General features: G+C 38.6%; 2 protein-coding genes across 7 annotated transcripts in view; one reads left to right on the forward strand and one right to left on the reverse strand.

Moving 5' to 3' along the window:
• Positions 1 to 217: 217 nt before the first annotated feature.
• LOC124881776 (small VCP interacting protein) lies at positions 218 to 4759 on the forward strand. Of its 4 annotated transcripts, XR_007041744.1 has the most exons (7): positions 218 to 514; positions 706 to 769; positions 959 to 1009; positions 2380 to 2426; positions 2518 to 2657; positions 2809 to 2922; positions 3594 to 3676. XR_007041744.1 is itself a non-coding variant. In XM_047387572.1 (5 exons), exons 1-4 carry the CDS (start codon positions 707 to 709, stop codon positions 2888 to 2890), a joined length of 243 nt encoding a protein of 80 aa, XP_047243528.1. In that variant the 5' UTR covers positions 237 to 706; the 3' UTR covers positions 2891 to 2922; positions 3594 to 3676. The 4 variants fall into 4 exon arrangements, 3 of the variants coding, with proteins under 3 accessions (XP_047243528.1, XP_047243516.1, XP_047243507.1); XM_047387572.1 differs by lacking the exon at positions 2518 to 2657 and having other exon boundaries at positions 237 to 769; XM_047387560.1 differs by lacking the exons at positions 2380 to 2426; positions 2518 to 2657 and having other exon boundaries at positions 245 to 514; positions 3594 to 4759.
• Positions 4760 to 4935: 176 nt separating this feature from the next.
• Positions 4936 to 13814, reverse strand: part of LOC124881731 (growth arrest-specific protein 2) — a 32623-nt gene continuing 23744 nt past the window's right edge. For all 3 annotated transcript variants that reach the window (XM_047387498.1, XM_047387486.1, XM_047387489.1), the window contains exon 8: positions 4936 to 6171. In XM_047387498.1, the coding sequence (XP_047243454.1) occupies positions 5962 to 6171 (210 nt within the window). In that variant the 3' untranslated portion in view covers positions 4936 to 5961. The remainder of the gene's footprint in view (positions 6172 to 13814) is intronic.

A 13814-nucleotide genomic window follows, 5' to 3' on the forward strand; every position in this document is an offset into this window, starting at 1 on the left:
TAGGGAAACTTTATTTAATTTTTACTTAAAAACGATAACCACTTCTTTAAATTCTTTGAATTTTGAATATGTTCTTCATTATAGAATAAAAATGACAAATACAAAGAAAGGTATAACAAATAATAGTAAGATTTCACATTTGGTCAAGCCATCGTTGTATTTTATGTAACATTTTTGGTCACGTTACAACGAGACAACACAACAATGCGTGTGACATCATCAGCGCTCATTAACGTACCGTTATTGAACGTAAGCGACGTCACATATTGGATTTATCAGTAGAGCTGCACAAACAAGCGACCATAGAGCCGTGTTGGACTCTGGGTATCTGACTGTCGGGCGCTTTGGTCTCCAAATGCCGCGCCGATTTAACAACAGGTGTGGACGGAGACGGCTTGTTATGTGACTGGGTGAAGCAGCTTGGCTTGTAGCGGTAGCTTCAACTAGGCGTTAGCTAGAATGCTCACGTCCCCGCGGGGCTAATAGCAGGAGCTGCTGTTAGCTAACGGAAACGGTATGTCCGCTGACCCAACGGCTGCCAGCTGGAGTAGAAGCTGCTGCTTCTTTTGCCATACTTACCACCCATACATTTAGTGACTGGCCAAATATCTTGTTAGGTTATTGGTTTAGTTAATTTGAGACACTGAAAACTCACTTTCTACGCCGTTTTTGTTGTTACTGCGTGGAATAATACAATTATTCCAGAATGGGAATGTGCCTGCCGTGCCTTGGTGGAGCAGCGGATGACGTTGTTGTCACGCCGGATCCTGTAAGTTAATGTAACTTGTTACATTTCTGTTTCGACATGTCGCTAAATAAGCCAGAATGACGTATAGAACAACCAAAACACCACCGGTTTAATTTAATTGCCCTCTGGACAACAGTGACATGTTATCAGGGCTTCGTATGGGTGTCACTTCAGAGACAGCCAACTCACAGTTTTCTGTGTCCTAAACAGGAGACAAGGAGACGACAACTGGCCGAAGCCGCCGAGAAGAGACAAAAAGAGGTCGGTAATGAGTGGATGTCCCGTCCTAAAAATCACATTATGAGTCACATCATAAATAACATACTCACATGTTGTATTTTGCTAAGGTAATATACATTTCATCAGCCTAGTGGCCTAATATCCATCACGTAAATATCAACAAGCAGTTCTAGAACAACACAAAGTAGTGCATAAGTCTAAGGGTGGCTTGCATTTTTTTTTTTTTTTTTATAACTAAAGATCTGAAAAGTGTGGCTTTGTAGAACAACATTTAAGGTGGCCAGTGTTTTGGGGTATTCAAACTTTGATTTAAGTTTGGGCTATTGTAAAATGATTCATCTATTGTAGCCCTGGCTGCAGGTTTAGGGTTGTTGTCCTGCTGGAAGGTGAACCTCTACCCCATTTTCAATAAGTCTAAAAAAAACTAGTTTTCTTCAGCCCCATCGGGCTTCCTATCAACTCTAACCAAGTGCCTCAGCCCTGCTGATTAAAAGAACCTCCCCTCCACACAGCATGATGCTGCCACCACCGTGTTTTAGTCACCACCCCCACATAGTGCTTTGCTTGTAGGGAAAAAATGTACATTCTGGCCTCATATTAATGGATTAAAAAGTGCTCAATGAGATGTTCAATGCTCTGTGTATTTTTTTCCATAACTTATAACCTATGCCCGACTTTATTCATAACCAGCCTGTGGTGTTCCATGGTGCTGTGTGGCCTTCACATAACTGTATAATACTAAGATTATATTACACAAAAACAGACTCTATGAAATAGGTGACTTCTGAAGAAAACTAGTTGGGGTGTATTTTGTTGATGGGCAATGAATTAAGGAAGGCTGTAAGGAAATGCTTTTCAGATTTTTATTTCTAACACTAAAATGTTGAATACCATCTGTCCTTTTTTCTTCCACTTCAAACATGCATTCTACTTTGTGTTGATCCATCACATAAAATCCCAATCAAACATGTTGGAGTTTAACCTGTGAAAAGTTCAAGAAGCACGAGTCCTTCTGCAAGCCCCCATGCTTTCGTGTTGTCTTCATTTTGACATTACTAAAAGTGTCCATAAGTGTAAACTATACTGATGATGAACACATTCACCCTCATAGAAAATCTCACAATATGAAACAGCCCCACTAGTTCATCATGAAGAATAAAATGCCTCCTCTCACTAACTAGACATTTACGCACAAGCCACACTACGACTTTCACAGATGATCCTAAGTACAACAAATGTTCTCTCCAACATAACCCAAAATGTTTAATTTTCAGCCATGCTATACGTGTCCCTAATGAGCTTTTACTTGATTATAAACATTTGAGCATTTCATAACTTGTATTTAAGGGAGGATTACTGTGCACTTTGGTGAGCATCTTTTTATTGTGCAGAAAAGACACTTGCATACGAGTAAGAGCCATGCTAAAGTTAAGTCAAGGTAAGTACATTCAGATCACAATGGAAGCCAAAAGATTTTAACTGCTACAACTTTCTGCTCTTAGTCGCTGTTGATGTTTTCACCTTTAGAGACTGCTGCGAGAAGAAGCACAGAGCTCTAACCCACAGATAGTTTGCAGCACACCACGACTGAAAGGAGCTGCGATGCCTTATTTGGCAGTTGAATGCGTGCACACTAGTTTTGACTGGGTCGTGCCTTTTGTTCTAAAAGGTTGCCGTTAAAATAAGACATCTTTATGAAGACACAGATGCAAGCATGTTCACACAGTCTTTCTAACATTAAAGGAAATAACAAATTGACAATGCCGGGTCCAACTGAGGGTGTGATGCTTTCTCTCTTTTTTTCCCTTTCTGGTTTTCAGACGGCGTACAGGGGTGTCAAAAATCCAGAAGCAGTTGAAAGGAAAAGGAAGAAACAAGAAGAAATTGAGAAACAGGCAATAACCACCTCTGTGTCTGGAGGAGGTGGACTAAAGGTTAGCTTAGTGTTAGCTTTATTCTTCTTCCTGCTCTGTGTTATAAGCATTTAGCTTTCAGTAATACTGGAGGGTATTAGTACTTTACAATACATGTGCACACTCGAGTGTATGGTAAATTGTCTCATTTAAAATGGCTATAATTACAGTCAGTCAGTCAGTCATTTTCTACCGCTTATTCCATAGTGGGTCGCGGGGGAGCTGGTGCCTATCTCCAGCAGTCTATGGGCGAGTGGCGGGGTACACCCTGGACAGGTCACCAGTCCATCGCAGGGCAACACACAAACAACCATGCACACACTCATTCATACACCTAAGGGCAATTTAGAGAGACCAATTAACCTAACAGACATGTCTTTGGACTGTGGGAGGAAGCCGGAGTACCCGGTGAGAACCCACGCATGCACGGGGAGAACATGCAAACTCCATGCAGAAAGACCCCTGGTTGGGAATTGAACCCAGGACCTTCTTGCTGCAAGGCAACAGTGCTACCAACTGCGCCACTGTGCAGCCGCTATAATTACATGTATCTCAAAATGAACTGAAATCTCAGTACAGTTACAACAGTGTGACCACAGTAATGTAATTACATATGCAGAGGTCTTATAGATCTCTTTAGATGTGTTACCAGCTCTATTGGTTGATCTTTTTTTTCTTGTTGTGGTCTGCAGTGGCAGGTTGGATGAAAATCCTGATGGAGAAGTTGGACCTCCTATGTCCAAATCCACATGAAGTCTGCCTGCTGGGTTACTTGGAAAAAAAAGTTGGAACGACTTCCGGGTTAAACTCCTTTTGCTTGTTTTTGTTGTTATTAACAACACATGTGACTGTCATCACATTTCATGCAGAAGTTGTTTCAGAGAAACAAAGCTTCCCCTGCCAAGATATATAAGACAGTTTTGGACATTTGGGCTGGTCACGGATAACAGAATTAAACGTACGCTTTTATTAGTAACGTAACGATGTATGTGAGAAACAGGGATGTCCATGCGACAAATGTCTTTTGAAGAAAAATAATCGTCAGTTTCGTAGATAAAGACTCTGTTACTATTTGGTGATTTTCGTCAATGATCAAAGTTCCCTTCCTCAATACTCAAGAAGGTTTAGAGCTCAGCTTCTTGGTAACTTAAAAAGTTATGCAAATGTAACAGATTGTTGAACTTAACTGGCTTTGCTTGTCAACCTGGGCATGTTGCACTGAATAAGCCAATGACGAATATTGAGCTTCAACAATGAAATGTGGAAATATGTTGGTTTTCTTTTCTTTTTTTTTTATTTTCATTTCTGTACTGGATTGTGTGAGATGCAGGGTTTTCAAACCCGCTCTACTGATGACATAATTTAGTTTCCACTTAGTTTTTTCCACTAACCACTCTTTCAGCCTCTATTTGGTAATATATTTTGATGTTAAACAGCCCTGAATCTTTTTCAAACCAGGCTGGACATGCCCTCATTACTCTTCTGCTTGTGACCTACAGCACTTAATAGATTAGTCATAGTTCTGCTTTATTGCACTGGTTGAGTTTGTAAAACACTAATATGATTTAAAAAGATTTTTTTTCCATTTTATTGTATGATTTACCACAACTAATAATTTATTAGTAACTTATTTTCTCTACTGTTTGTCACAGCTTTTCGAAACTGCAGCTATGCTTTCTTACTCTCACATGGGGTGCTTGATGACAATCTAGTGAAGAAGATTCTTTGAAGTGCTTAACTGAGATCTTTTCTTACAGCTGTCTGATCCTTAAAAGCTTCTGGTGCTCTTGCCATTTTGTAGGACAAAGAATATAGCCAATGGTACTTGCTACAGTTAATAAAGCACATTTCTGTTGTGTGTTTGGACTTGTATGCTGAATTATAGTTTCACATCACAGCAAATAATGACAGCCGCAGGCTTTGTGTCTGTAGGTGATCACTTGAATATTGACAGATGTTCTACCATTAAATGTTTTTAGTTATAGGTCCAATTGAAGGATTTTGGTTTTGATTTGGAAATGAAACGAGGATACATGTCAAAATAAGCCTTTATTTAAATTTTACTTCTAAAAATCAGTTTCTCTTCTTAGAAACTTGGTAGTTTATATTCTCTCATCCTAGTACAAAACCAGTCTAATAATATTCTATAAAAAGTCAAACATATCAATAAGCTCAGCTTTGATACCGGGATTGTGTCTGTTGCATGACTCCAAACCAAAAGTCACAGATTGTTCTCTTGTTAACTCTCTGCCCTACCTCTAGAGGTCAGTAACAGTAAACAAAGAGAAATGTAGCTTCATCAGTCCGACATCACTGAGGTTCAGTTGTACATTGGATTGTGTTGACATAGAGAGGATGGCACAATTTAGACACGAAAGGCTTTCAAACTGCACTGCATGGAGTGTATGGTATTGATATATCTAAAGTGTTTGCTATTATCTTTGGGTAATAGAATGTTTTATTATTCTAATATATTTGTTAAAATTAGCTTGATTATCAAATTGTGGGATTCCAAAACAGTGACACTGGTGGAAAATCTGCTGCTGCCTTACCCGTAAAAAAAAAAAACCATTTCACACAGGTGCTGAAAAAGCCAGTTTTGCTCTATTTCGGTTGAAAAGTATGCATTCTTGCATGCTGAGTTTTGCAGAGGAAGTTCTTTTCCCACTGGAAGAATTCATTCTGTTGCTTCAAGTATAACTAATATTTAAAAATCAAATGTCAGGGACATCTACAACTTCCCTGCAAACAGTTAAACCCACTACACTGTAAATATCAACAGAATTATTAAAGAAGTTCACAAAAATAGTAAGAAAATATCCTAAACTAAATAAAATGACATAAAACACAAAATTAAAATGCAAATATAAGACCCATCATTTGTTTTTACCTCCCTAAATAAATCCTCACCATTTTACAAGTCAGTTTTCTCTGTGTTTTCTCCATATCTTTAATATTTATAAAAACAAATATATTGTATAGCTAAGCCCCATTATTTTTGTTGGGTTAAAAGGAAGCACGCATACACCGTGTCCATTCATGACCAGAACTATTTTGCCTTCACTTCTTGCTGCGATAGTGGGCCGCCACCACCAGGTAGCTGTCAGGGGCGAGGTCTTTGATGTTGGGGGACTTGGGGCTGATGGGGGATATCTTTCCCTCCACTCTGGAAATCTGGAGCATGCGGCAGGGGTCGTGCTTCAGTAGGTAGCTCTCAAAGGTCTCCCAGCCTCCACCCACCCGCACCATCACATGCTTGTTGTGCAGCATCTGCAACAGGAAATTGGATCTGTGTTAACAAATCACTTGATGCAGAAACATTTACTTAACAATTTGACAATTTTACCTGCATTCTTGATGTAACGTTTTTAATATAAACAACTGGTAAAATGCGAAAAGTTGATCCAAATCGATCTTATATAGTCTCTTCTTTTGCTCGCATCTTTTTTATATCACTTTACCCACCTACTTCTTTCTCTTCTGGCACAAATGTCTTCTGTGACAGATGTATGGACCGAAATTAAGCTCAATAACCCATGACAAGACTATAGTACAGAGGTTCTCAAAGTTTATCTTCAAAGGTCCAAATCTGATGAAAGGTACGTAGTAACTAGCGATGAGCTACTGAGTTCTTATTCAATTTGCTTACAACCAACAAGCATCATAAATTGCACTTATTGTCAGCAGTTGTTGGTGACTCTTTTTCGCTCTGATTTTTCAAAGTAAAGCATAATGCGTGCTCCAATTTTATGAGATTTTAACTTAAACTTGATCAACTTCATTACCTTTCATGCATTAACAAATAAAGTGTCATTTAAAACAAAATAAAAAAAAATAAGCTTACATACCCTAAACGAAGTGCAACAAGATGCTGTATCATAAAAAAGGTAAAACCAAGTTACCTCGAGGTGGTTATAAAAAGTTGCAATGTAGAGTGAAAAAAGCTATGGCCCTATGAAATGTGATTTCTTTCAAAATTTTGCACTTTCATTTATTAGATGCTCCACAATATCTGTCTCCCTGTGTTCTACCTATCTCACTTAGCAATAATGACATTTAGCATCACAAATCAATATGTTGCAAGACAGGCTCTCTTCTAATGTACTTGCACTGTGAATGTCAGAGGAAACGCTGAAACAGATTGTTGGACAACCCCAGTTTTCTAAGATCAAATGCACACATTTTCATATTCTATGTTATTCCACATATTTAAATGCCCGATTGAGGGTTTCCCTGTATTTCCCACCCTGTGGGCTGTCAGGATTGATTTGCTGTTTGTTTTGGGTCTGGACCGGAGGCTGGGCTTTGGGAAAGGCTTTTGTGGTACGTAGCCTCATGATTCACAGCAGCACAATAGAAAGTGTTCTAACACCAAGACAGTTCACTTCTCAAATACATGTTTTCCTGCTAGCACATTTTGTTAAGATTTGATTCAGTAGCGTCATTAAGGAAGAGTTTACACTGAAGTGAATGCTTGTTTGCAGGTTTAACAATAAAAAAAACTGTACATACTTTAATGCTTAAATCCACATAATATCCCTCATACAGGTCATTTCTCTAAATTTTTTGCTCATAAACTTGAATTCCTCCTCTCAATAGATGTATGCCCAAAACACTGCTCAATCCACAGGACAACAGAGCCATCAAAACCACATTTTTGTTTTACTTAACCTAAGGTATGCTCCTCTATCTAATGTCATTATGCACTAAGGAGCAAGAGGAAATGACACCAATACAGTGAAGTCAAGAGATGAAGTATGGTACTTCATGTTTCATTTTATGCATTATATCACATTGAAAGTGATGTAATCACCCTGTTTGAACTTCTGTTTTTAAGCAATTTTTTCTTGTTACATTTTCATTTGTGTTAACTTACTTACTAGTCTCTGGCTTGCAAAGACAGACCTGCTGTCTTTCCTTCAGTTTATCTTTTTTAAACAGATCATTTGACTCATGCTGGAAATGACAGATCACAAAAACTAAGCAATGAACGACTAGTTAAAACCAACACCAGATGCTGTGATGCCAGTTTTTCATGAAATGTCTGCATTTTAAAATCAAATATTTGTGGTTAGAAAACAGCTTCTTCTTTGGTTAGTACAGCTTCCTTTCACAGTTAAATGTTGCCCTTCGTCGCAGATGACTTGGGAAAGTGTTAATACCCCTAGAACGTTTTACGTTTTGTCTCATTGCAACCACAGATTTCAATGTATTTTATTGGGACGTTATTTGATAGACCAAAGTGAAGTAGCACACAATTATGAAGTGGGAAAAAAAGGACAAATTGATTTAAACATTCTTGACAGATACAAATGAGAAAATATAGCATGCGTTTGTTTTCTGTCCCTGTTATTTTGATTCCCCTAAATGAAATCCAGAGCAACAAACTTTAAGAAGCCAACTAATTAGTGAAGTCTAAAGACAAATTGTGTTGGTCCCATTGAAGATGTAATGTGACAAATCATATAATGACAAACTAATATGCTATATTTCTTCTAATATATTTTTTTAAGTCTGAGAAAATCACTTTTTATCTAAATTGGTCATCAATATCTGTAGAAATACATTTAGCAGCTGCTTCTAATGCTTCAATAGGCCATTTTCCAATAGGGCAAGATTAAAAATGGTTTTTAATGCAACTGCAACCCACATTTTTAAATATAGGAGGCTACAAGAAACGTTGATCTCTTTGTGATGATTGAAAATCACTGTGATCTGTAAGAGTTTAACACCATTAAACACATTAAACACCATGTTTTAGCAAACTACGGTGCATTTTGGACCTTAGTGAAACTATCAGCACAGTTAGACTGTTAGTATGGCTGTAAATATCCAGGCTGTTTCTTAACCCAAACAGTCTTAAAAGTGTGTTTGCCTCATAAGTCTAGAAAGTGATTTTTTTCCTGCAATATTTGCTTCATTTGATGACACCTGTCACATCAGGGCACATTTCCAAGGTCTGCTTCCATGGCAACATCACACAATATAGTAAAAATAAGAAATAAAAATAAAGCTGCTGTATTGGATGATCAAACACTTGCATTCCCGAGGGTCCGTGCTCATAAAACATGTCTGCTTCAGAGTGAAGGCTCACTGTCACTTTTTCCTCATCAGCACACCATTACACCTCAGCAGGAACAAGCTTGTTTTCTAAGGGCGGTTTTTCCAGAGCACAGTAAATAAACCTGTTTCATTAAAAAAAATCAAAGTGCCTTATTAGTCTTGAAAGATTCTGACACGGACCAAAATAAATAGTTTGTTAAAATGGATAAACTACCCAAGGACCTCTTCACCTTAGTGTGGTCAGATATGAGGCTTCTTGCCCTCCAGCAGCATAATATACAACATTTATAAGCCTCTCATAAGAATCAAATCATGAGGGCAGCAGTGGGGCAGTACTTCCAATCACCAACACTGAGCCTGAGGCTTTGTTACAGTGTGTTGAATGGAGCTGTGTGTAGTAGAGAGGTTTCAATCATGCTTCTCTGGGACATGATGCCTGCCTCAGACGAGTACCTCATCAGGAATCCATAGGAGAGTGGTGACCTGGAGCCAAGCCGGGACAGCACCTATTAGAAACACTCTGATGTTTCTCCACCATCTCGTACTGAAACAACAAGCAGCTCATTTATTCCATGAACGGGGAAGGTTATCCTCTTAGGATACAGAAATAAAAGGACTTCTGATTCTACTGGTTGGACAAAAGCGACAGTTGGCATAATGTTGGCATACAACTAGTATAGGCAAATCTCTAATGAGTGCAGTGTAGTTGGGAACTAATAGACACAAATGATGGCTGCTGTCAAGGATTAATTATACACAAACAGCTTGCTATACCCCAACTACTTACAGACGCTGACTGGCCTTACTGTAGTCACGTCCTTTCCAGAAGAAGCAGCTGCTTTGCAGGGAGACCATGTAAGGAATTTTAATCAAAGCATCTTCACCATAAAGAGAGCTGGCTAAGTGACAGAGCATCAGTCGTTTAATGCTTGTTTCGCTTGACATTATAAAAATGCCTGTTCTTTATGTATTGGGATCTTCTGTTTTTGTTAGAGATTTCGCTTGGACAAACAGATGATCTCAACCCTTTTCAGTTCATTTATGGTGTCAGTGATAGAGATAAAACAAGACCTGACTTCGCAGAGTACATGTTGTGTACTAGATTGATCTGGACCAACACTTTCAGCCTCTCGCTATTTGTCCTTGGTTGCTCAGCAACACATTGGAGACTACGCCATTAGGTCTGCTTGGAGTCAGTCATTATGTACATTCACACCATGTTATTTTGGCTGCAATGTTTTCATGTTAGCAATTACACTAATTGTCTCCACTAATAATTTTATCACCAAAACCTTGCAGGAAATTAGATTTGATTGGGTTGCAGTTTAATGGGCTGACAGCAGAGGGTATCCAAGAGTAAACTCTAATTTTGCGCCTGCAGATCTCTAACATACCACAGGCATGAATCACATTGTTGGATGTGTGAATCTTGGATGTGGGTTGCCAAGTAACCAGAATCCCAGGAGGACAGATTCTCTTTCTCAGATCGGTTAGCCTTGCTTTATCTTTCTCAAATACCAGTCATCCCTCTGCTCAAGGACAGCAGACAGCATTTACTGCGCTGAAAGCTTATTGTGTTTCTCAGATCGAATCAAGGTTTTTGGTTAATAACAAATAAATGAACAGTCTGGCAGTTAAAGTATGTGGTGATATGGAGTGTTTATTTTTCCACGCACCTAGAGTGGTTGGCTCAGACAAAAGGGATGACTTTCATCCATTCCTTCTGTCTGTTGTCCAGAAAACAGCTTGCTGCTGTTTTCTGAAAAGCACTGTACTGTGTTGATTATTTTTTAACCATTTGTAATGCAAACAAGTAAATAACTGCATGACATAAAATAAGGTGATTTTAAAAACCTAAAAGAAAACATTTACAGTGTGTAATATTGAGAAAGGATTTAAGAATTCCTGGGAAATTCTACCATATACCAGAAACCACTGTTGGATCCGACTGATCTTCAAGCCTCAGGCTGCACTACGTGAAGGACCATTGTGCTATTGTAATCAGTACAACCACATGGAGCACCTTAGACAACCATTTTTTCTTAATACATCCAGAAATGCTGCTGAGCTGGTTTTACACAAAGTTAGAGCTATTTATCAGCTGTGCAGAAAGACCACCAAATATTCTGTTTCTGCAGAGAAAGGCAGAAGATTTGTATTCTGTGGGCTGATTAGTTTCAACTTGCTTGGGATCAACACTCCAAAGTGCAAAAGTCAAGAAGAAACACGCAAACTTTGAGCAGTGAAAGACATATAAGCATGTGTAATCATCATCAATATCTATGGTACAGGTCTGGGGTCTGTAACCTGACGCTCCAGAGCCACAGGTGGCTCTTTGGACCTTCCACAATGGCTCTTAATAACTTTGACTAAAAATGATAAAGAACTAACTAATGTTTTTAAATACTAATATAACTAATGCAGGTTTTAGCAGGTTCAGTTTTTTCTATGAATAATTGCATTGAATTTCTCTAACAGAATGACTCTATAAGTACCAGTAATATTTTAGATCTGTTTTTCTTGTCATTATGTTGGATACTGTGTGCTTTTTTTATTTTCATAATTTTCCACAAATATCAACAACCCATTGTAGAACATGTATCCATCCACTTTTAAAAAAAGTTTTATGGTTTTCTTAATAAAATGGTGGTTCTTTAAAAATGACAACTAATTTCTTATATAAGATATTTATCAAAAGTTATATGTTTTTTTTTCAAAAGGTGATGTAGCTCTAAACGAGTTTAAACTACCTGGACTGAGGGCAAAAATGGCTCTCTGGATTGTAGACCCCTGGTATAGGTGCATGACTTGCATAAACAGTGCCAGTCACACTCACTTATCATAGGAATTAGTTTCTCATTGATTTTCCACTTCCTGAGTGGAAGTTAACTTAAATTCATTTTAAAATTAGAATAAGGTTAATTTAAAGTGGTTGATTTCTTGGCACAGATCCGTTTTTTAAGCATAATCCACGTGTTCTTATGTGTGTCTCATCCTTGCCATGTTGAAACACCCAACTGCATCTGACCTTCAACCATCTGAAACACCAGTGTCACTGTCAGCAGAGGGGACAAGGCAAGAATATTTATAGAACACCATTCATTCACAAGGCAATTCAAAATCAATAAAAATAAGAAAACTCTGTAAGTTTTATAAAGCATTATTCATTAAAATGCAAATTTAGTCTAAAGTCTAACGCTTCAATCACCCATCAGTAATTGGGTAAACAGTTCATTAGTGAGACTCTGATCAAAAGCGGCAGTAAACAAAACGTTTTCGGTCCTGAGTGAAAGAAACCAGTAGTTTCTGCATATCTGAGGTTTTCAGTGAGTTTGTTCCACAACTGAGGAGCACAGAAACTAAAGGCTACCTCTCCTTGTTTCATTCTGGTCCCAGGAACACTGAATAAGCAGCTTTCTGATGACCTGAGGGGTCTACATAGTTCATACTTAATAGGCTAATCCTAATTCTCAATTTATTTTAGCCCAAACCCATTTAGTGCTTTATAGACCAATAGCAAAATGGGCACATGAACTTAGTGACTGTGGTAGGCTGTATTTGTAGGGTGACAAAGATATATGAAGTTGTGTCATCCGCATATATTTACATATAGACATAAATACATGCTAAGAGGTGGAATAATCTGAGTTTGGGATCATATACTGTAGGTGCTAAGAAGAGGTCCCTGTAACTAACTTAAAAGGTGAAACCCTGCTCCAAAATCAACAACTGGAGAAATTGAGCAAATGTAGGAACTGCTTTACTATTTTTTAAAAGTGGGGAGCAAACCTGTGTCTCTGCTCCCTAATTATTTGATCCAAAGCAATCTGATCACTCACTGCTGTTAATTTCTCATTATAGTTTATCCAACTACTATGTTCAAACTTTGCTACACTTAAGTCCCTCCACAGTCAGTCAATCATTTTCTACCGCTTATTCCATAGTGGGTTGCGGGGAAGCTGGTGCCTATCTCCAGCAGTCTATGGGTAAGAGGCAAGGTACACCCTGGACAGGTCGCCAGTCCATCGCAGGGCAACACACAAACAACCATGCACACACTCATTCATACATCTAATGGTAATTTAGAGTGACCAATTAACCTAACAGGCATGTCTTTGGACTGTGGGAGGAAGCCGGAGTACCTGGTGAGAACCCACGCATGGACAGGGAGAACATGCAAACTCCATGCAGAAAGACCCCCGACCGGGAATCAAACCCAGGACCTTCTTGCTGCAAGGCAACAGTGCTATCAACCGCACCACCGTGCAACCCCCCCTCCACAGTCTGATATTAAAAAAGTCACTTGATCTCAAAATAATCTCTTTAGTCAGACAGTTTTTCAGACAAGAACAAGAAAGGTAAAATAAAACTTTTTTAGTGCTATAACAGTGCTGCATCACTTAATCCCAGCAAATCAGACAAATATTGTCAAAAACTGCTCAACATTGCACTATCTGAGGGGAGGCAGGAGGCGGTTCCAACCTGTGACTGGTCTGCAACTGGAGTCATGCAATCTGTTGCTCCTCAACTCCTGAACACTCGTAGAAACAGTATTCCATTGACTTAAAAAACATCTAACTGTAAACTCTAAATATGCTTTAAAATTAGCATTTAGCTGCAGCACAAACTGTCAAAGAAAATAAAGGTTTGAACTCGAGAGCCGGCGGATTAAAGGAAAGTGTCCTTGCCCTTTAAGCCACAGAGGTACTATATTAAGTAATTTGTGCAGTTATTAGGGTTAGACACACTGATACCGGTGCTGTGTCCTGGCTGTTCGACAAGAGTGTCACATGCATCATCATCGTGTGTGCACACCAAACAGAGAAAATGAATATTTATTTTACCTGATG

This window comes from Girardinichthys multiradiatus, chromosome 2 (assembly GCF_021462225.1).
Source record: "Girardinichthys multiradiatus isolate DD_20200921_A chromosome 2, DD_fGirMul_XY1, whole genome shotgun sequence".
Classification (NCBI taxonomy): Eukaryota; Metazoa; Chordata; class Actinopteri; order Cyprinodontiformes; family Goodeidae; genus Girardinichthys; species Girardinichthys multiradiatus.